This window comes from Osmerus eperlanus, chromosome 24 (assembly GCF_963692335.1).
Source record: "Osmerus eperlanus chromosome 24, fOsmEpe2.1, whole genome shotgun sequence".
Taxonomy (NCBI): Eukaryota; Metazoa; Chordata; class Actinopteri; order Osmeriformes; family Osmeridae; genus Osmerus; species Osmerus eperlanus.
The window spans coordinates 6,249,881-6,272,017 of record NC_085041.1 but is presented as its reverse complement, the minus strand read 5'-3'; the positions used below and the strand labels follow the sequence as shown (position 1 = coordinate 6,272,017).

Sequence of the window (22,137 nt, the reverse complement as noted above, 5' to 3'; positions counted from 1 at the left end):
CGTTGTAACTTCAAGCTACAGACAACCAGAGAATGTCTGAGACAACCAATGTTTTAGGATACTATTTCCTTCCTGATGGGGGCAGCAATGTGCTTCTTATACCGTAGGCGTTGCATTTTAGTGGATAGAAGAAACTACCCGGAAAGGAAGACAACGAATGTCAAACGAAACACGCATGGCTGTCTGTTTTGTTAGCTGACTTCAACCCAAAGATGTCAGGGCTTCATCTAATCCGCTCTGCAACGCGACTAAAATGTTTGACAAGCAACTCACAGACGGGGCTTTGTATAAACAACCTTTTGTATAGAATTCCGACTTGTGGATACGCCAAGAAAGTTGGTAAGCTTGCAGTCCTATCTTCGGATCAATATTATGAAGTGTCACTACAAAGATAAATGATTGACCTTCAATTAAGGATGTTTTACTATAAAAATATGAATCAAGTCAGGTTTCAGCCCTCGACTCCAATCAGACATCCACAATTTAGAACACACACACACACGAGCCAATCAAACGCACATTTCAGTAATCTAGAAAACAATTTCACCACAGATTGAAAACCAGAGGTTTGTTTTATACTCGACAATTATTTTACGCTGTATCAGTGTGTTCAGAATAGCCAACACTATTTTCTGCCCTTGATAAATCAAGTAAAGCAACCGGGAGAAACCCCCCTTTCTCTGCGTGCATGCAAAATATATTAATTTCAGTGACTCGGTTCCCTTTTAAACTTCCTCTGTGATGCGTTGAAGTCAAATTAGATCTCTTTCTACCACAGCAATGTTGTTGTAGTCATAACCCAAATCTTTGGTTATTTGACTGGCTTTTTTTTTCTTGCATTCAAAAGATTCAAAGGGCGTGCTCAAGTCACGCCTGTCTCAGTCCTATTTCTCTCTTCCTATTTATGTGATTAGACATCCCAGAGACAGATTTCCAGGATTACATCATGCGGTCTCATAGCATCATCCATGTTCAGTGTTCCATTGATCCATTGTCCTCATCTCTATCCCAGCGGGCAAAGGAAAGGGGAAAGGCCAGTTGAAGGAGGCTGTGAAGGGTCCGGAGGTGTGTAAGGACCCTGTGAAGCTCACCTCCCATGCTATGGGGGTCAACATCTTCAAGACCGGAGACGACCCTCAACTTCGACCTCCACAAGATTACCCAGAGTGGTACGGGCATACAAATTCAAACCTACTACATTGTACCACCTGTTTTTAGGCCACTGGAAACAAGCTCCTTGTGTGCCTCATTCAAGTCTGAGCTCAGTACGGAATATGTTAATATCCACATCCCTCTCTATGGACCAAGTATAATCATTTTGATTTACTTAACCCTTGTGTTATCTTCGGGTCGTTCTGACCCATCAGTCATTGTGACCCACCGTCGTATTGCGACAACTTTACCGCATACAAAAACAAAGTGAAGCATTTTCTTTTAACCGTTGGGCTGTCTCAGACCCCCCACATTGCGAAGGTTAAAAGAAAATTATTTTTATTTGTTTTTGTATTGGGTAAAATTGGGTAAACACAACGATGGTTCGTTATGAACCTTTGGGTCATGTGACCCGAAGGCAGCACGAGGGTTAAAGCATTTTAATTCAAATCTACTGTGCCAAACTTGGACAGAAATCCATGGAAGAATGTAGGGGAAGATGGATGAATGATGTCAGATGGCTGAGCGGTGAGGGAGTCGGGCTAGTAATCTGAAGGTTGCTAGTTCGATTCCCAGCCGTGCCAAATGATGTTGTGTCCTTGGGCAAGGCACTTCACCCTACTTGCTTTGGGGGGCATGTCCCTGAACTTACTGTAAGTCGCTCTGGATAAGAGCGTCTGCTAAATGACTAAATGTAAATGATGTCCAGTGTGTAACTTCAAACCATTTTGTGTCCTGACTGTTATTTTCCACTGCCCTTTCCTCAGGCTGTTCCAGTTGGACCTAGGTCCCCCTAAAAAGCTGGTGGAGTTGGAGCCAGACAGCTGGGAGTACATCAAGGTTCTTCGCAAGGAGCACATGTGGCGTTTCAATAGACTGAACAAGGGCAAGAGGCTGTAGGGCTTGCGAGGAATGGACAGACATGATTCTCATATTCACAATTTATTTTGCCTGGTTTCAAACTGTCAACTGGTAAAGTGAATGTTTTTGTACAGTTAAAGTTAGGTTTGAGTGTCTTCCTTGAAGATGTTGACAAAGTATGCAATTTCTTTTCAGCTGCATGTGATAATATAACGACTAATAGTCTACACACATTTTCTTATGGTAAAATAAGACAGGTTGAAAGCCGCCAGTGTGATAAACCAACAGAAATAAATGACTTTTTTAATGCGTTTGACCTCATGCTTGTTTTCCATAAAAAATACGAAAACAGTATCAGATAACTTAAGGTTTCGGTGCATTGGTGCCGCTTTGCTAAACTATACTCCCATTGGCGCAGTGGAAGGTGAAAGTAAAGTTGGGCAACAGGGGAAACATTAGTTCATGCAAATACAGAGAAGAGGAACAAAAATGAGGCAAGCTGAATGCAGATTATAGTTCGAGTCGCTATAGACTGGCACAAACTGGAGACCATTTTATAACATATTTTTTTAGAAGTTATTGTGGTTATTTTACATGTGCTGTTCCGACCTCTTCCTTTTGATAAGCACCGCAGCTAACCTTTTCTGTATCATTCATCGGAAACTTCGTCTGAACGGAAACTGGTCCTGCAATAGAAGTTGCCTCTAACGTTTTGAAGTCGAGAAAATTAATTCACGTTTTGGTTTACATTCCGGAAGCAGTTGAATACAGGTAATCTGGCATTCACTCAATTTAGCGTAGTCAACTATAAAGCACATGGATTGCGATTCAAACTGTCATTCCTTTTCCTCATTCAGTTTATTTCTTCAGAACTGCATCCGAAAGTTTTCGTTTACTTTACATTACTTTGTTTAATTATTTTTTACATAGCCTACTCGTCATGCTCAACTGTTGCCTACACAGTGATGGTTGCAACAATGAATCTTCTGTAATCAATCTAGCCTATAGGGCGTGACTGGTACCGAAGCAACACTGCATCTAGACAATTATTCATTGACTACAATAGAATTGCCAACTTGACGGGCGTGTTTTTGAGCATTTGGTTGAAATACGTATTTAAACCTTCTATGAGTGTATCGCTTTATAGTATGTTTCGTGTTTGAAGCGGACAGAGCGGACGCTGAGAGATGTGTGACTGGAATATAGGCCTTGGGACCTTGAGTGAAGAAGCTCTCAGCAGATTAGCACATCTGCTAGACAACTCAGACTGTGGATGGAGACAGTTGGCCAGTATGGTCACTGAGCAGCCTCGGTATCGCTGCAGGTGAGAAAAATTGTCTCTTTACTCAATAGTTAGTGAAATGGCTACTAAAGCAGGGCACTCTGACAGCGAATTTGCTGAATTGTAACTAATTTACAAAAGTGATGGTTAAGAAGGGGGTATGCTATAGCTACTGGTGTCCATGGGGGGGGGGGGGGGGGGGGGGGGGGGGGGGGGAACTGAGCATACTCAATATACATACAAGTATTCCATACACTCCAGTCTGTATGCTGCCTCATGAATGCTGTTAACTTCATGAAACGAACCCTGACAAAGCCAGTGTCTGAGTTGGCCAGGATGAAAGGGAGTTTGTCTGAACTGGTTCTGTGCAGTGAGAAGGAGATGACGAGCTGCTCGCTCCAGGTGCTCAGCCCCACAGGCAGTCCCGGACGCTTCCTCCTGGCCATGCTGTGGGACCGCTCCTGCCCCCTGGGCTTCCTGTTGCACTGCCTGAAGAAGATGGACCACCAGGACGCTGTCCAGTACCTCACTACCACAGGTACACACACACACACATTCACACAGACCCTAGAAAGGCTCTCCTGCTCTGAGGTGTTTTTCTTGGGGCCCTGGCCCCCAGCCATGACTGTAATGTGGCACAGAACTACTAATAATGTGACAAACATCCCAATATGAATTGATAGGGAACTGAGCAGGACATGTGAAACTGAGGTTTCAGATGGATCAATTTTGAGTTTGCTGAGTTCATCATGATCAAAGGAAATACTTTTAATGGAGGACAATACTATAGAAAAAGTGGAACTTTCAAAGGTCCGTTGTCTAAGAACAGTTGTATGCTTAAAAGCAGTCCTTATATTTAGTTTCAATTTCAGTCATTGTAAGCAATTGGAGAGGAAGAAAGAAGAGAAAGTGAATTTACTTGTCTGCATGTGTGTGTGTGTTTATTTGTGGGCGCGCGTGTGTGTGTGTGTTCTGTAGTGACGGAGCAGATTCGTGTGACGTTGCAACCTCAGTCCCAGCATGCGTCCGAGGGAGCCAGGGTGGTGCTGTTGTGCCGGGCCACCGGTCCTGCGGGACTAGCCTACCGCTGGTTCAGAGGGAAAGATGAGGTCAGAGAGCAGACAGCACATTCTTAACTCAGCCCTACTAAACGAGGAAGTCGAACGACAATAGAATCTAGAGCTTCCCCCCAAGTCATTCTTCAGAAGACCCATTTCGGGATCTTTCACAACATTGGAAATAATTACATAGGGATGAAATGAAAAGTGAGAATGACACAAGGGATAACAAATAAACCAACGGTTTGATTCTAACGATATCGACTGTTGGGAAATGATTTGACCCTCTCGTTCTTGTTTCCCAGATCATTGGTGGGTGGGGTCCAGAACTGGTCCTGAGCCCTCTGACCTCTGCCCACCAGGGCTACTACATCTGCAGGGTCAACCACGGAGACAGCTGCGTGTTCTCTCAGTGGGCCCAGGTCCACCTGGCTCGGCCCACCGGGACAAGCTCAGGTACGCCACCCGACACCATCTAGGAAAACAATGTCACGTCTGTCATCGCTCGTTGACTCTGACATTGAACTATTTTTCCCAGGGCTGCAGGGCCTTGTGTCATAATGTGTTTTGTTTTACCAGACAGGAGGGATTAACAGAGCTCTGTTGCGTCTGCATGTCTTCTTTTCTTTTCTGACCGGGCTGATCTGGAAACAGTTTTGGAAACTACATGAAGAGAGCCCTCGTAATTGGAGAGGCATGGGCCCTGATCCCAGATCATTACTGTTGCCGTGTAATCCGATTCAAATATAAATCTTTCAAATCGACCTTTATTTGTGCAGCCCTTCTGACAAGCAATGTCACAAAGGGCTTCACAGTTGCCCACACATCAGGACGGTTAACCTTTTTGTAACCTTTCTAGTCGTGTTTTCTCTGGGTCAATGAACGCATGAAAGCACTCTCTTTCAAATATGTTAGGAGCCAAGCTGTGTCCTAATTGCTGTGACGCTACCGTCCGGGGGTGACTATGTCTTCCCAGGTGGCAGCAGCAGTTTCTTCCTGTCGGCGACCAGCGGCCTGCAGATCGTGCAGCAGCCCCGGGCCCAGGTGCTGTCCGAGGGGGAAGCTCTGGGTCTGGAGTGCCTGGCCGAGGCCAATCCTCCAGCCCAGTACCAGTGGTACCACAACAAGAAGCCCCTGAGTCAGCCCCAGGCCCAGACATGCTCACTCAGGGTCAGTACACTCTGCATCACGCTCGGCCTTGACGGCGGTCGTTGCTTTGGACATCTCAGTATATTTAGTGTTGGAGACGTTTCTTTTGTTGTTGTAATGTTTAGTCGTGGATGTAAAATATAGGAAATATAATACATTTAGTCATTTAGAAGTCATCTTATCCAGAGCGTCTGCTAGATCCAGATAATAGCTTTTATTCTGTTCATTTGGACTCTGCGGATTTGATAGAAGTTGATGTGTGTTTGTCTGTGTGTGCGTCCTTCAGATCCAATGTGTGACCACTGCAGATAGAGGCCAGTACAGCTGCAAGGTGTTTAACCTCTACCACGAGATGTGGAGCGACCAAGTCCACGTCAACATTGGTCAGTTGAGTCTGTCGGTTTACTGTCTCAACCGCCATCAATCAATCAAGCAATCAGCCAATCCTACTTTGTTAACGCTTATTCTCATAAATGACATGCAGTCACGGTATCACTATGACTAGACTATACTTACCCAACTAAGCTTTAACCCTCGAAGCCAGCGGATTCAAATTTCAAAACAATAGTTTTGAAATTTGGTCTCATATTTAACCATCCGAAAACTGGAACAACTTGCTGAGGCTGGAGCGGTTCTGGAACATGTTTTTGGTCTAAGGAAGCTGAAGAGAATAACTGGTTTGTGGTTTTCAGGCCCCAGTTTTGCGTCAGAGGCCTCCTGGGCAGAAGTGGGTCACAGCTCAGGTATGGCCGAATAATTCCATTCCTCTACTCCGTACCTGTTGCTCTGCTTTCTCTGTGAGCCAATCCAAATCTTTATCTACATTTCTCACTGCAGCCACTCCTGGCCCTGACAGACAGACAAGCACTTTTTATGGTGAGTGCATCATTGTATTTTTGGGAAAAGTGACATTTTGAAAACGTGACAAACCGGCACTACAGCTGTCTGTAAGAGGCCCATACCGTCAAATAGCACTACAATGACCCCCTCCTCTCCTTTTGCCCTCTACCTCCAGCCACTGTCCCTCTCCTCTCTCCTCAGCAACTGACCCTCCCCTCTCCCCCAAAGCTCCTAACCCTCTCCTCACCCCCTCCCCTCTTCTCTCCCCCCCCCCCCCCCCCCCAGCCACCGACAAGGTGGCGCTGCTGATGGGCAACATGAACTACCAGCACCACCGCCAACTGCGGGCGCCCATGGCGGACGTGCACGAGCTGACCAACCAGCTGCGCCAGCTGGACTTCAAGGTCGTGTCCCTGCTGGACCTGAGCTGGCAGGAGATGCACAGCGCCGTCATGGAGTTCCTTCTGTTGCTGGACAAAGGGGTCTACGGTCAGTTTGCGTAACCAAGTGGACTGGGTTCAACTCGGCGTAAACACAGCTACCCTGCTAGCTATTTTTTGGTGGCTGTTTGTGAGGGGTGGCCAGCCGGTTTTGAAGTCAGAGGATTACAGCTTGAACCAGGGCACTGGTCTTACCCTCTGTACTGACCCCCCACCCCTCCTGCCACCCCAGGCTTGCTGTACTTCGCAGGCCACGGCTATGAGAACTACGGGAACAGCTTCATGGTGCCCATCGACGCCCCGGCCTCCTACACATCGGAGCACTGCCTGTGGGTCCAGGACATCCTCCAGAAAATGCAGGAGAAAGAGACCGGCCTCAACGTCTTTCTCCTGGACATGTGCCGCAAGAGGTACCCCCCCCCCCCGCCCATTTCTGGGATCAAAGTCCATGTGTGCACGATAAGCAACTTCAATCATAGCAATTTCCCATATGTGATATGGGTTCAAGTGTTATAGCATCTCTTATCTGTGTTGTCATGAGGAACCTGAATGATGACGTCATTCAACAACCGGGCCCGCTGAAAGTGACGGCAAACATAGTGTTTGGTTACGCCACGTGAGTCGCCCTCCGGGAACATCTGTCTCCCTGCCTCTCTGTCTGTTTCCATGACTGCCCGTCTTAGCAGACCCCACAGCTGAGATATGCCAAGATGTAATGGCAGAAGGCACACACTCTCCCAGTATCCGTCTAGTTCCCAAAGTCAAAAAGCGGCCCTCTTTTGCGTGTGTTTGATCAGGTTTGTGTTGGACTACAGGTGCGTGGATGCAGAAGCCTTTGAAGTGAACAAAGATGACCTTTCCAATGGCATCTTCATCAGCTACCTCAAACAGCGTCTATGTGAAGATGAGAAGGTCACTGTGATGCTTGACAGAGTGGCCGAGGGTAAGAGTCAGAGCTCTTCCCTATTTCATTCGTTCGTCCTTCCATCCATTCATTCATTTATTAATTCACTCACCAACATACAATCTCAGTCTTTCTTCAATAAGAAGTCACTAGTGCCACTATAACCACAACTTCATTAGCACATCATCAAGCTACGCACTCATCATCGAGCTACACAATCATCCTTTCCACCTTACCTAACCCTTGGCCAAACCCCTCACCTGTCACCATCCCAGTCCCACGTGCCCCTGTCACACACAATGTGTCCGTCCCCAGACATGGGGCTGAGCGGTTAGGGAATCGGGCTAGTAATCAGAAGGTTGCCGGTTCGATTCCCGGCCATGAAAAATGAGGTTGTGTCCTTGGGCAAGGCACTTCACCCTACTTGCCTCGGGGGAATGTCCCTGTACTTACTGTAAGTCGCTCTGGATAAGAGCGTCTGCTAACTGACTAAATGTAAACGTGTCTGTCCCCAGACATGGGGCGCTGTGCGATCACGCGCGGGAGGCAGGCTCTGGAGCTACGCAGCAACCTGTCAGAGAGGAGGGCCCTCACGGACCTCATCCAGGGCTCCACCTGCCCTGCCGCCGCGTCTGCTCGCAACATGCACTGGGCCATCGCACACGGTCAGACATCCCCGCACAGGCTCCGATTGGTAGTTGCGCTTGTGACTGACGGGCACTTTTACAAACTGGATTGCTTGAAGGCTTGTCTCGTTTCAGTCGACCTATAGGTCAAATACTTGAAAGTTGAGGTTATACAATCCACAGATTGTTCTTTATGAAATAAATTGTTGTTTTCCAGGTGGTTTATTATACTTAGTACAGTACAACTTGTGCATCCTGAGTATTGACAATATTTGCCCGTAGTTCATATCTCATTTGTCTGTCCAGTGCTTCCAGAGAGCCGTAACTTGCAGTTTGACTGTGGAGTGAAGGTGCAGCTGGGCTTCGCTGCGGAGTTCTCCAACATCATGATCATCTACACCAGGATATTAGAGACACCTAAGGACATCTCTTACTGCTCTGCTCACGTCACTGACTTACCAGAGGTATGTTGGTCGGTTCTCAAAATGCAGCCGTGTTATGAAGGAGCCCTGTGGTTCCCTTTAATGCAGTGCGATCATTGATTCAGCCATAGCGCTCCTTGTTTTTTCTTTCTGACTTATTAATCATCCAAGTCCAGAAGTATTTGTACTGTGCGACATGGACTTTAAATAACTAGAAAGTGCATTCCATCATCTATACTGTGTATGTATTTACAGAGTAAAAAAAGAAATGGTGTGTTGATACCAAACATACGTTTCACAGGTAAAGCCTACATAAAAGTCAAGAATTAAACTAAAAGGAGAACTGTAGCTCGAATGCACAAAAGGCATTGGTTGTTGTTTGTGTTTATTTTCATTGTTCAACTGTGTTACTGCGTCGCTTTGTGTTGTTGTTTCACAGTGTCTTATTGTGTCCTATGTCAGGTTTTGGACATTGATGTGAAGAGGAGCAACCATGCGAGCCTGCAGGAAGCAGGCAGCTTGCTTCTGACCATGGACCCCATGCTGAGCCCAGAGCTACCCAGCCTCTACACCCGCATCAAGGACCTGCAGAGACTGAAGGTCAGCTTCCCCAACACTCACCCTCTGCCCAGAAACCCAAACATCTCACCCACTGGACCAAATAGGTTTTTCCTCACGTCAGAAAGGGCACCATGGTGGTAAAGTTGTGAAAATGTTAGGATGTCTGCATAACACCTTCGGAGTTATATCCCGCTTATATCTCCGTGGACAGTGTGGACAGAGTGCGAAAAATACAATGACAATCGGGGGGGTCAACTTCTTCTCCAGGGCGTGTATCGACCCCCCCGACCTGTTGTTTTTACCTCTTTTGGGAGAGTCCAAGTCTTAATTGGGGGGGGTCAAACCCCCACCAAGCCCCCCCCCCCCGTAATTCGAACCCTGAGTGTGGAGTCTGTGTGGTAAAATGCAAGGTGGTCTTCTTCCCCTCCGCAGATGGAGCTGACCTTCACAGTGTGTCTCCAGTACCAGTACTCCAACTTGGACGAGGAGGTCGAAGAGCGGCAGGAGATCGCCGTGGGCAAACCCCTCGTCTCCAAGCTCAACCTCTACGAGCCGCGGCTCCACTCCGCCTCCTCAGACCTGCTTTCGTCCTGCAGCTTGCCCGAGTCCTCCTCCTTCCTAGAAGGCTTAGGGCCGAGCTACCCCGGCTCTGAGACCTCGTCCATTGGCTCAACCTCGACTTCCTGGTCGTACTTCCCCCAATCAGGAGATTTTCTCTCGCCATCCACCAATAGAGTTAACCAACCAGAAGAGACAGACAGTCCTGACATGTTGGACAGTAATGCCCCCCAGTCTCTCACCACCAGCAAGAGCTTGCCTCATGGCCATGTTGACGATACATACCAGTTCAGCGACATGCGCAACTTCCATTCCTGTTGATCGGTCAAAACATAATTTCCATTAGTTCTGTTTGCTTCTGTTACTTCTGTGACCTATGTTGTGAACTTAATGTTTTCCATTTTCAGTGGTACACACCTTTACTTTTTCACCCTGAATGCATTAACTTATTGTGCAACATACACCAAACATATTCTGTGAACTTTCCTGCAATGTTTGTGTATATACCGATAGTCACCATTTGTGCCTTTATAAATGTGTTTGTAAAAGCACTGGAAGTGGAATGAGACACACATAACAAAAAAACAAGTTTATTTATTTTGACAATGTTGAGTGCATTAGGTTATCCCTGGCTGGGGAGCAGGCGGGTAAGGCTGAATGTTATATTTCCAGGCTGCCCCTGTAGGTGGTCCAAACTAAAGACTACAACCATATGGTTCTTAGCTTCAACTGTGAATGTGATATTTTTTGGTTAAACCTTTGGTTTGATTAAACCCTAATCTTTTCTCAGTTGTAAATATTCTATGGGATCCAGGGTATGTAGGGGTGAGGGGGAATGAGAGGGTGGATGAAATGGAAAAGAGGACTTTCAAGACAGGATAATATAAAAATGCAAATTAGTATTAGTATCAGTAAAGTATAGTATATTGTGTAATCTGGGAAGAAGGAAACTACTCCTCTACAGTAGGTGGCAGTGTATGAAACTCATGTTGGATGTAATCCGCCACTCAAATTCAAAAAAGAAGATCGAGCTGTACAGATGCGCAGTAGTCCCGTATGTAGCTGGTGACTCCATTTTGTTTCTGTTTCAGTTAGCGGGCGCCTGTAATCGTGCACGACAAGCGAGCCAGGGTTGCACACAAGTGCTTGCAAACCAAATACGTACATTTAAAGAAGTTGAATCATGTCTGATAACTCTTCGGCAGTGGAGGCAGGGGCCGTTGAGATACAAGAGACTGTAGGGTTTCGAAAACTGTCGGAATTGAGGGTCATCGACCTGAAAGCTGAATTGAAGAAAAGGAATTTGGACGCCACCGGCAACAAGAGCCTGCTGTCAGAGAGGCTGAAAAAGGTACTGTAGTGCTAGCTAGCTGGCTATCGCTACTAGCTGTGTTTATCTAGGTCTACTGAAATACTGAAAGCTAACGTTAATAGATACTAACTGATAATACACTCAACTAGAGCTACACTATTACATTTGCAGGTGTATAAACATAGCATCATTAATATTATTTGAGTGAAGCAAGTAAGCGAAGTAATCTAGCTAGGCTAGCTTGTTTGGCAGGTTAGGCCCCGACCATGGCATGGCCTTACGCTTACTTGGCCAGTTAGCTCACGTTGGTTAGAATTTGCCACCCAATTGAGCATTGCGCCTCACATGTTGGCGAAGACCAAGGCTTACACGAGCGAGTCTTTTTTTCTTCTTCTTGACTACCGACGTTAGCGATACATTATGTATCTCATCAATTTAATTATTTTCTGATTGTATTCACCATTTTCGTCTTCACAGGCCATCGAGGAAGAGGGCGGAAATCCGAATGAGATAGCTGTTACTTTAGATACAGCCGGAAAGAAAACACCAGTCAGACGGACCTCTAAAGGTATGCAACGTTTTCCACCTTAGGGAATTACTGAATTGAGTCAGGTTGAGCGGATGCATTGTGCAAAGGACTAACGTTAATTAACGAGAGGGGGACTCACAGCTGAAGCATGCGTGTTTTTTGACCAGCAGGGAAAAGACAGGACAATGACGAACAGGGGGATTATACTATTGAAGAGGATTCGGGTGACGGTCAGGTGAGCTTTTCCCACACAACTGATCACCAAGGATGTTGTCGAGTGCCTTTGGATATTTGGTGTGTGCAGAAGATGCACACACCAGTCAATGGACCTATGCAAGTCAATATAATAGACCCGCAGACCGCTGTTGCTATACCGCGTGAGCATCAAATGAAATGGAAACCCCTCACCGACCCCCCCCCCCCCCCCCCCCCTTCTGTCCCCCCCCGACCACAGGACGAGCACCACGACGACAACAGCATGGACAACCTCCAGGAGATGGACATCATGGACATGAGCGTGCTGGACGACGCCGAGAACGACGAGGGGATCCCCGCGGAGGAGTACGACGACGACGAGATCCTGAACGAGGACCCCGAGGAGAAGGGTCACCCCTTCAGCCTTGCGGCGGACGAGGAGGAGGCGGAGGAGCTGGGCAACGGAGATGTGGAGATGTTGGACGAGGCCGAAGAGGTGAGGGCGAGTCGTGCCGTGTGTGTGTGGCGTTTTCTAGCGAGCGGTCGTCGCCTTGTTGAAACGGAATCGCCCCAATACTTAAATACTCTCCCCTTTTGTGTTTGTGTCCGCGCAGGCGTGCGTCGACGAGGAAGTCGGCGACGCAGAGGAGAAAGATGAAGATCTGATATGTCCGTCGCCCGCGGAGGTACAGGCTCTCTAGCATTCCGCTCACGAGCAGAATATAAGTTATGCAAGGTTACCTGAACCCTGTGTTGTGACTCGTGATGACTCATTATAGCTGCACCACTGAATGGGAACCATTTTCTTTTGTCCTTCAACAGGAAGAGAAGGAAGAAGTTGAGGCAGAAGACTCAAAAGAAGGAATAGGTACTGTTAAAAAAAAAAAATAAAAAAAAAAATGTTACTTTCCAGCGCACTTTTCTTCCCTTCAGTGTTTTAAAAACCTCGGAATGCAAATCGTTCAGTTTAAAGCATCCTCACAGAGAGACTGGAAAGCCAAAGGTAGTTTGCTGGCCGAGGGTTGGAAGGCTTACCTGAGTGATTGGAGAAAGGGACACGGCAGCCTACTTAGGCGCTCCCTCCCCACCACGTTTCCTCAAAGGGTACCATCTTCCAGCTCCCGGCCAGCAATGATTTCTCAGGTCAGCGAGCGTTCAGTTGTTGCAGGTGATGTTTTTAGGTTGCCACACGAAGATGAAGATAAAAAGAAGACCGGAGACTCCAAAATGCCTTTTTAGGACTCAACGATAAACTCATTGGACATGAGACTAATGGACTTGTATACAAACCCTCCCCCCCTCCCCCCAATTTCTAAATCACTTTCCGTGTTATGGACACCCGTCAAGTCAGAGGCTGCGTGACAAAATGGACCTTTTCTGGAGCCTCAGCTGGTCTTGTGGCTTTTCTTCAGCTAACTCCACTCTTTTCTGCTTTGGGATCAGGTGAACTGGAGTGGTTCCACTTCACGTTGAGGGTTTAGCCCGAGTGAGTTGCTTGGTTCCTGTCTAGGCCCTTGGTGATTTCCAGTCTCTCGCTAGGCTAGGCTAGGCTACGCTAGGGTGTGCATCTGTTTTACGTGTCTCAGTGCCAGAGAGGTGGGAGAGCCCCGTCCTAAACCAGGCCTCGCCAGTTCCACGTTAACCTTTGCTGTGTGTTCAGAAGTGATTAAACTCTGCCATTCTATTCCTGTTAAATCCGTAGAAAATGAAAAAGTAGCCGGGTCTTGTTTGTCTGAGCCACTTAATGAAGACCACCTGGAGGACACCACAGAAGAAGAGCAAGCCGCCGGCGCCCCCGGGGAAGATAATGTGTGCGACAGCGCCGAGTCCGCCAATGTGAAGAGCGAACCGGGGTCGGCTAGCGACGGGGACAAGGACGTTGACGCTAAGCTAACCGGCGATGCCGAACAGGAAGACGCGGAGGACGCCAGTAAGGTTCCGGAACAAGTGACAGTTGACACTGAGGGCAAGGGTGATACTGTTAAGGCTGATAGCGATAACGCGGGCGAGAGCGAATGCGCTGTTGATACCGAAATGGTATTTAAGGCCGAGGGCGAGGAAGATGAAGAGACGAAGACTGAAGAGCAAGCCGCTGATTCCGCCTCGGCAGTGAAAGAGTCCTCTTCTGTTGAGGGCGATCAGAAAAAGAGGTTTGTTGTTTTCTGTCTACTAGAACAAACATGGCTGTCTCTGTTGCATTGGCTCCTTTGTTAGCAAGTTTGGATGCTCTTTTGGAGGTAAAAAAAAAAAAAAAAAAGGTCTGCGCATTTTGTCTCAAGTTTTCACTATTGCCATGATTCCCCCCTTCCCCCCCTCTATCCCATCCCAACTCTTAACCATTTTTAAGTAATCTATCAGGAGTGTCTTTGGCCACCTTAGGCATCCTAATGACATCCTATAACTGTTCCATCACGGCCACGTAAAGGGTTTGGTATGTCTGTAATGATCGCTGTGGTGGTAAGTATGTCTCGCCGGCCGGACAAGGAGGTGGCCCGCTGTCTCACTGCTGCACTCTGACGGTGCGCTTTTCTTTTCTCTAGCGCTGATGAGGAGAAGGGTAGCAAGCCTGACTCTAAAGATGACAAGGGTACGTGCTGTCGATCGCCCTTTTCAAACACGCCGGTCTAATGACCCCTGGCACGCGTGTCGCAAAGATGGTGCTGACTGTGTGCGTGTGTGTGTGTGTGTGTGTGTGTGTGTGTGTGTGTGTGTGGGGAGCAGGCGCTCCGGGCAGCAGCAAGAACCTGTGGGTCAGCGGCCTGTCCTCCACCACCAGGGCTACCGACCTGAAGACGCTGTTCAGCAAGTACGGCAAGGTCCGTATCCAACGCCGACGGCCTCCTCGCCTCCCCCTGTGACCCGCGGCCCGAAACCGCCTCCGTTTTCTGCCATAAAGGAGCGCTTGGACTCTCAACGCCCCTCCTTTTCCCCTCCCTCCTCCAGGTGGTCGGCGCCAAAGTGGTGACCAACGCCCGCAGCCCCGGCGCCCGCTGCTACGGCTTCGTCACCATGTCCTCCGCCGAGGAGGCCACCAAGTGCATCAGCCACCTCCACCGCACCGAGCTCCACGGACGCATGATCTCCGTGGAGAGGGTGCGCCCACTAACCCTCCCCACACACACACACACTGCAGAGGATTGCACGGTCGCTCGCTCGGACCGTCCGGACAGGCCATCGGTCGGCCGTGTGAATAATCGCCGCCCTTTCCCCCCCCCCGTTCCCCTTCCAGGCCAAGAACGAGCCGGCGGGGAAGAAGCCGGCGGAGAAGGCCGACCCCAAGAAGGCCGGCGCCGAGCGGAGACACTCGTCAGACTCCAAGTCTGAAAAGTAAGATCTTACCCCCCGTCACCAACACGCCACACACCAGGAAGAAACCCCTGTGTCAGAAGATGTAGGTTCTGGCTCAACCGCAGAGTTCCACCCCTGTCCTCACGCGCGTTGTCTTCCCTCCAGGTCGGACGTCAAGGACGAGAAGTCTGAAGGCGGCGAAGGGAAGGATGGGAAAGGTGAGTCCTCCGCCGGGGTCCTCGCGGCGGGGGCTAGTTTGAAAGGCCGGGGGAAAGTTACAGACCTCCGCCGGGTCGACGCGACGCGGTAACATTAACGGTTTCTCCCGTCCGCCCCTCCAGGCCGCAACGAGAGGACGGTGGTGATGGACAAGTCGAAGGGGGAGCCCGTCATCAGCGTCAAAACCAAGAGCAAGGAGCGAGTGAGTGACGGACGCCGCCAGACCGTGTTCTCCCTCCCGAGGGCTCCAGTCAGGCTGGGTTTGGGCGACAAGCCCCGCCCCCTCTCTCACTCTGTTCCCTTAACTCCCCCCAGAGCACAAAGAGCCGCGACAGGAAGTCGCCGAGCAAAGAGAAGAAGGACATCCTGTCGTTCGACCAGATCAAGGAGCAGAGGGAGCGCGAGAGGCAGAGGCAGCGGGAGAGGGAGATCAGGGAGGTGGAGCGACGCAGACACTCTGGGTGAGGAGGAGGAGGAGGAAGAGGCTGATAGAGCCTGCTCACTGAGACACACAATCACCATTAACACTCCTTGAAGCAGTGAACAGTTTTTTTATTTCTCCAAAATCTAAATGTGTTGTTGAGTGGAATCTTTGCCGTTTTCAAGTAGTAGCCGACCAGCTTTATTACTTTATGAATGTGCCATAAGCCACTCGTATAGTAATTAAATAATGGAATACGCCGTCGATTTGGAATGGCCGCGAAATTGTACCAGATCACCACTTTCCATCGTACGTTTAGTCTGCTTAGAATGGGGAAGCGTTGAATAGAACTCGTTCTCGTCGGCGCTTCCTATTGAACCACCCCGCTTGTCCTCGGAACAAAAGAAGTGATTGCCTGTGTTCCACTGTCTGTCCCCCCCCCCCCGCGCAGGGAGCGCGACCGCGACAGCCGCTCGGAGCGCGAGCGCATCCGCCTCTTCCGGGAGAAGGAGGAGCGCGAGCGCCTCATGAGGAAGAGGAACTGGCTGGAGGTGAGTAACGGCTGGCCCGGACCAATGGGAGGATGGAGGAAAAAGATTGGGGACGGCTGGATAAATAACGAGATGGGGGGGGGGGGGGGGGATTGGATGACTGTTTTAGTCCCGCCTGCAGTGGTTACAGTGGAAACATGTTCTCTCTTTTTTTTTCCGTTTGTGCTCTGCTCTTAAAACCACCCCCCCAACCGCCCCCCCAGACACAAACACAGCGGAGCACAGGGGCAGCCGCAGTGCAGCACCCCTCCAACAGTGCAGGGCTCGGTGCCTTGTTCAGGGGCCCGACGGTAGGCTACTGTCGACTGGAGCTCTCCTACCTGCCCCGAGATTAGTTTGCCTGATTCCTAAAAGATAATTGGGGGGGGGGGGCATAGTCCACGTGGTGGGCGGTCACCATAGACACCGCCGTTTCACATTTCTGCACATGGATGTGGCCCGGCAGGGGGCACTAGGGGGAAATGAACCCGAAATCTTTCAGCTGGTGGTGTTGGTGCTGTGGGGGGGGCGGGGTTATCCCCCCCCCCTCCCCTAAAGCCCCCCTCACCGCCATCCCCCCTCCTCCTCCCCGCAGGTGGAGAAGCAGGGCCTGGACGCCGACCGGATGGAGTGCGAGTTCCTGGAGCGCGAGCGCCTGCGCGTGGTGTACGAGCGCCGGCGCGAGCAGGAGCGCATCCACCGCGAGCGCGAGGAGCTGCGGCGCCAGCAGGAGCAGCTGAGGTTCGAGCAGGACCGCCGGCCCGCCAAGAGGCCCTACGACATGGACGGCAGGTAACCCTCAACCCCCTCAGCGACCCACCCTCCCCCCTTCCCTGGCCTCCATCTGCTCCCGTCAGTGCGTCACGAGGGCATGTTACCATCACTGACGCCCCCAGGTCGTCCTTCTCCTACAGGAAGGACGACTGGCAGGACAAGAGGCTGGCCATGGACGACCGCTACAGCGGCCGCTCCGACTTCAGCCGCCAGGACCGCTACCAGGACGTTGACCACCGGGACCGTGGCCGTTACCAGGACGACAGCATGATGGACAGGTGGGTCGGTGCTCGCCCCCGTGGAACATTTCCGGCGCGACGTCGGACGGGAAGCGACCCGAGAAAGCCGGCTAGGTTGTTTTGGTTGGTCTTGGGAGCGCGACCCGGGAAGAGCGGCGTGTGTTTTGAGCTCTCGGGAGCTGGGTGTCTGATGCGTGTTGTCTCTCTCTCTCGTAGGAGAGATACCTCCAGGAACGTGGTGGGAGACCGAGACAGCCAGGTATGGAAGCCGGCCCTCCCGGTCCCAGACACGGGGCCCGTCACACCCCACCCACGTCCACGCATGACAGCCAGGGGGAGAGATGAGTGGAGCTCCACTCTTCAGACGCTCACTTTGGTTTCATGTCGTGTGTCTGATTGCGCCTCTCTCTTTGTACATCTTCCTCTCTCTGTCTTTGTCTCTCTCTCTGTCTGTCTCTCTCCATCCCCCCTCCTCCTGAGCAGCACTTCTCAGACCGTGCTGACCGACATAGCAGGGACTCCAGAGACTCCTGGACTGGGGGGGGCTATGACAAGCGCAACATCACACCCAGGTCAGGGCCCCCTCATTGTTCCACACACACTCACACGTACACACACACACACACATCTCCCAGTCCTGGATCTGACAGCGTGTGTGTGTGTGTGGCCTTACAGGGACGGGGGCCGTGACTGGGACTCTGGTCGCAAGTTGGACACAGACCGAGCCTGGCAGAGTAAGAGGCTCCACCTGTTTGACTCCAGTGCTGTGAGAGTTACATGGCTCTGCTCATTGGGTCTGTGTCTTACCTGTGTTTGTGTGTGTGTGTGGGGGTCAGGTCGAGACGGAGGCATCCCCGGGCAGAGTCACATGGCACGGGGAGGGATGGCAAGGTAAGCACTGCCGCCTGACCCGGGCATGGGTCGGATTCATACACACAAAGCCACGATTGACTGTTCAAAATACGAGTTGGAACTTAAAACCCAAAGGAACGTTACCAAGGAACGTTCTGTAGACCGATTCGTTCCCCCGACCTCTTCACACCGGTCGTTCAGGAACGGCTGCCTTGTCTCCATAGTTCAGAAGGATGTCCTGGCGTGCCACTAACCTCCTCCTCTGCTGCCCCCTGCAGTCGCGGAGGCTACCTGGCCACGGGCACGTCCCAGTCCCTGTCCGGCGCGCTCAACAGACAGAACCAGATGATGCAGGGGAGCAGCATGCAGGGCGCGGCCTTCGGACGGCGCTATTGATCACGCCGTGGGTCCGTCCGTCTGTCTGTCTGCATAAAGAGGTTAACGATGTGTTTATCTCTTGTGTCCAGACCCGGGTCAAATTCAACTAGCAAATTATATCCAAATATTGTCGTCTTTTTTTTCTCGCGCAAAATGGCGTAGTTCAAGTGTGTTTGGTGTCCCTCAACTTCCTCTGAATCAAGAGAACGAATCCCTTTTTATTTTCGTTTCAGGAGTGTTTGTTTGTTCCTGTATTTGACCCCAGTCTGTGACCGTCAGGTCGGTTTTCCCCTCGTCATGTGACACTAGAGTCCTGCAGGGTTCCCAATCTCTCACACACACACACACACACACACACAGTGTGATCCAGCGCAGACCTCAAGGTGTGGTACACACACTCGGTCGGTGTGTGGAAGTCTGAGGGCCTCGTCTCCTCACCGGGGCTTCCTTGTGTGTCTGACATCCACCTGTGTCTAGTGACTCGGTGTCCTGCAGCTTGTACATACTGCTCCAGCCATGGCTTCAGTCACCCTCCTGTAGATCGCCTTTCAAACCTACCCCCCAACCCCCCCTCATCCTTTCTGAAGGGTGATAGTGAGAAGCATTTTTAAACGACAAAATGAAAAGAAAAATTGCTTTTTGTTATGATCTCCCCTTAATTTTTTTTTGGTAGACCCTATGTTCAGCAATTGTACTTTTCCCATGAATTTGTTTTTCATTCTATTTTTAAGTGATTTGTGTGAGTGGTAAGGAATGCTCAGGAATGTGTTGATCTTTATTGTTTGAACCCCCTCCGCTGAAACCTGTGGCGAACGACCAAGGAACCTTTGTGGCTAATTGTATTTCTGACTCCTGTTTTCTGTAACCATCACATGTGTTTTCATCGTAGTTTTTTGTAAATAAAACCCTTTTTCAGACTTTGTATGGAGATGCTGTAAGGTGGTCACTTGGAACGCTAAACTCACCCGAACGAGGCAGCAGGCTAACTTGTGTTGCTGTTCTCTTGTTTCCTCACTAGAGGTCGTATGTTGGCTAAATAAACTGAGGGAGTTGAAATGTTGTCTGATGAATAAAGGTTTTTGGATTTTCTTTTTGCAGTGTGACTGCCTAAAACTGGCATTGGTGTCATTCTCTCTCTTCATAAGGTTCTGGCTTAAAGCAAAGAGCAATGTTTTATAATGGCTGCAGTAACAATTGCTAGGTTCATGGCAGCATTTGGTGTTATGTGGCTATATCCAATAGGTAACATAACCTCTCATTAGGCCTTTCTGAAATAATCACGTGTGATTTCAGTCGCATGACATCCTCGCTACACCTAGAGTAAAAGTATTGTTAATTAATTTAGTTTTTGTTGGAGCAGGAAAAACAAACACTAGAGCCTAGCTGTCCCACATTGCCCAAACTCACCAAGCAATTTCAAGTTTGACAGATGTAATCAGATGTTAGCAAATACTGAATATTCTGTATCAAATCAAACCCGATATATATTCATTATTAGTTTCGAAACCATTGGCTAGAAAGTTGAACGTGTTAGAACATCAGTGTATGGTAGGCTGTTTACGACTGTTCCCTTTGAGAATACTGCTCTGTTGCCACATCTGGTTGGAGTCTAGGATGGTTGCCCGGGATCACGTTGCCCGTCTTGGATGAGATGAAGACTGTTGCCCAACCGAGCAGATTTCCCAGTAGGCTTGGTTGTACTGTGTTGCACAGAATATAGAACTAGACCGGCATGATGAAAGGTGAGAAGCCGCCTGGGGAGGGAGGAGGGGGGGGGGGGGGCTGGGTGGGGGGTCCAGTTGCTTAAGCCTTGACTCAATATTTGCTTCGTCATGAATTCACAAAAATAGAGTTCTCTTCCTCTTGAATACTTTCTATCTCCCATAATTAGCCAGATGTGATTGCATTTGTACCTCTTCTCCTTTTTACTTCCTCCGACTTGTTCAGGAACTGAAGTTTCCCTCTCCCCATTGATGAGTCAGTGTGACTAGTTAATAGTGGTACCTCCGGATGGAACATGTCTCATTTAGAGAGAAGGCCATTCACGCATCTGTACTCAAGTACAAGTGCGAGCCTGATGGGCATGACAGCCACGTACACCTTGTAGAATTAGCCCCTCGTGTCCTTTCCGCACGCTCAGCTATTTACTCACCAAAAGGGACTAAAACAAGATACCCCTCGCACACACACACCCTGACTGCGAGGGCAGAGACCTTGCCGTTACGTTATCCCGTTCCAAAGCAGGCATCGACCTCTCAAAGTACAGTATCTTCTGTCAACATCCAAAGACAAACTTTATAAGGAGGAAGGAAGGATTGATAAGGCGTGAAAGAGGTCTTTGGATGGACCCTTTTGTTAGGACTTCGCCCAGTTTTCACAGATGTCCAAGGACAAGTGTAGTTTGTGAACTGACGTTACCTCCTGTATTTGGTCTTGGTCCCCTCATAGATTACAGCATTCCCAGAACGCCCTGCAGAGGGCGACGTGATCCAACAGTCCAATGCACTCTTAGCCAAGTCTCCATGGTTGGAACGTGAGGAGAAGGAGAAGGCACCTGTGAGATAGAGATCTGACCACGAAGAGATGAATCCACATCAAAGAGGATCGAGCTGTCTCTGTTGTCAGGGGGCTCACGGCCATCGACACGGTTTCAACCTGTCTACTTTCAAGGGAATTCACTATTGGAAGAGATATGATATCTGTTTGCTAAGAGGCAGTGATATGATAGGCCTCTTGCTTTTCCACTGTTCTGGGTCCAAGACATCCCGAAACAGAGAATATGGGCCAGTTGAGCAACTATACAGGAATCACGTGTCTACTATGATGGAACCGTTTTTCATTTTGTTGGACTTTTATATGCTAGGACTTTGTTGAGGTTTTGTCAGGTGTCCGTATTCCAGAATCAGAACATTTTAAGATTCTAGAATTCTGCCACTGTTTGATATTGGGATTCTATTCAGATTCTATTCAGCACATTCCTGCCAGCTCTACCCCCCCCCCCCCCCCCCTTCCCCTCCTCCCTCACCCACCACCACCTAAACCCCGGTTGGCCCCAGCTTGTCTAAGCTTTAAGCAGGCAGTGATGAATGGTTCTCTGCCTATCTGTTAGCCAAGGACTAGTGCCATGTCATGGAACGTGACACAAGACTTACATGACAATGTGTGTGTGTGTGTGTGTGAATGTGTCATTCAGGAGGTGGGGCAGTGTGTAGAGTGGGTCCAGGGTAGGTTTGTATCTCAATATGATTGTGGTTTTCAAATTCCCAGAGAAGACTCAGCTCTGACCTTCAGAGAGAGATAGAGAGAAAGGGAGTTGGAGGGAGAGAGAGAGAGCAAAAATTGGAGACAAGTCATTCAACTTCACATCTTAACAAATATTGAGAATAAATTACAGTGTTTGCATTACAAACATTGTGTTTGCCCATGCTATAAGTACACTGTTCTGGGTGGAATATTAACATACAGTCTGCATAGCATGCGTATTGAAGGAGATACTTATACCTAGGGTTCTGCTGCTCTTTACACTACAGAACTCATGCCCTACACA

At 49.4% G+C, this 22,137-nt stretch overlaps 3 protein-coding genes across 7 annotated transcripts; all 3 read left to right on the top strand.

Moving 5' to 3' along the window:
• The first annotated feature begins 123 nt into the window (after window positions 1-123).
• mrpl54 (mitochondrial ribosomal protein L54) lies at window positions 124-2,322 on the top strand. Its single transcript, XM_062450808.1, has 3 exons — window positions 124-339; window positions 1,013-1,169; window positions 1,920-2,322. The coding sequence occupies exons 1-3, from the start codon at window positions 213-215 to the stop codon at window positions 2,050-2,052; spliced, it is 417 nt and encodes a 138-aa protein (XP_062306792.1). The 5' UTR covers window positions 124-212; the 3' UTR covers window positions 2,053-2,322.
• Window positions 2,323-2,479: 157 nt separating this feature from the next.
• malt2 (MALT paracaspase 2) lies at window positions 2,480-10,651 on the top strand. Of its 2 annotated transcripts, XM_062450187.1 has the most exons (17): window positions 2,480-2,784; window positions 3,179-3,337; window positions 3,667-3,833; window positions 4,274-4,404; window positions 4,659-4,809; window positions 5,330-5,523; window positions 5,789-5,885; window positions 6,195-6,245; window positions 6,340-6,378; window positions 6,628-6,831; window positions 7,015-7,192; window positions 7,324-7,398; window positions 7,598-7,725; window positions 8,202-8,351; window positions 8,619-8,776; window positions 9,197-9,334; window positions 9,728-10,651. In XM_062450187.1, the coding sequence occupies exons 2-17, from the start codon at window positions 3,201-3,203 to the stop codon at window positions 10,172-10,174; spliced, it is 2,445 nt and encodes an 814-aa protein (XP_062306171.1). In that variant the 5' UTR covers window positions 2,480-2,784; window positions 3,179-3,200; the 3' UTR covers window positions 10,175-10,651. The 2 variants fall into 2 exon arrangements, with proteins under 2 accessions (XP_062306171.1, XP_062306172.1); XM_062450188.1 differs by lacking the exon at window positions 2,480-2,784 and having other exon boundaries at window positions 3,077-3,337.
• A 277-nt stretch (window positions 10,652-10,928) lies between these two features.
• safb (scaffold attachment factor B) lies at window positions 10,929-19,707 on the top strand. Of its 4 annotated transcripts, none has more exons than XM_062450182.1 (23): window positions 10,929-11,204; window positions 11,643-11,733; window positions 11,865-11,929; window positions 12,149-12,385; window positions 12,504-12,575; window positions 12,712-12,757; window positions 13,592-14,039; window positions 14,430-14,476; window positions 14,611-14,705; window positions 14,833-14,982; window positions 15,119-15,216; window positions 15,343-15,395; window positions 15,519-15,598; window positions 15,712-15,857; window positions 16,269-16,368; window positions 16,572-16,658; window positions 16,943-17,139; window positions 17,262-17,399; window positions 17,577-17,619; window positions 17,844-17,932; window positions 18,036-18,094; window positions 18,197-18,251; window positions 18,437-19,707. In XM_062450182.1, the coding sequence occupies exons 1-23, from the start codon at window positions 11,037-11,039 to the stop codon at window positions 18,606-18,608; spliced, it is 2,736 nt and encodes a 911-aa protein (XP_062306166.1). In that variant the 5' UTR covers window positions 10,929-11,036; the 3' UTR covers window positions 18,609-19,707. The 4 variants fall into 4 exon arrangements, with proteins under 4 accessions (XP_062306166.1, XP_062306168.1, XP_062306170.1 ...); XM_062450184.1 differs by having other exon boundaries at window positions 10,930-11,204; window positions 18,491-19,707; XM_062450186.1 differs by lacking the exon at window positions 16,572-16,658 and having other exon boundaries at window positions 10,930-11,204; window positions 18,491-19,707.
• The last annotated feature ends 2,430 nt before the right edge of the window (window positions 19,708-22,137 follow it).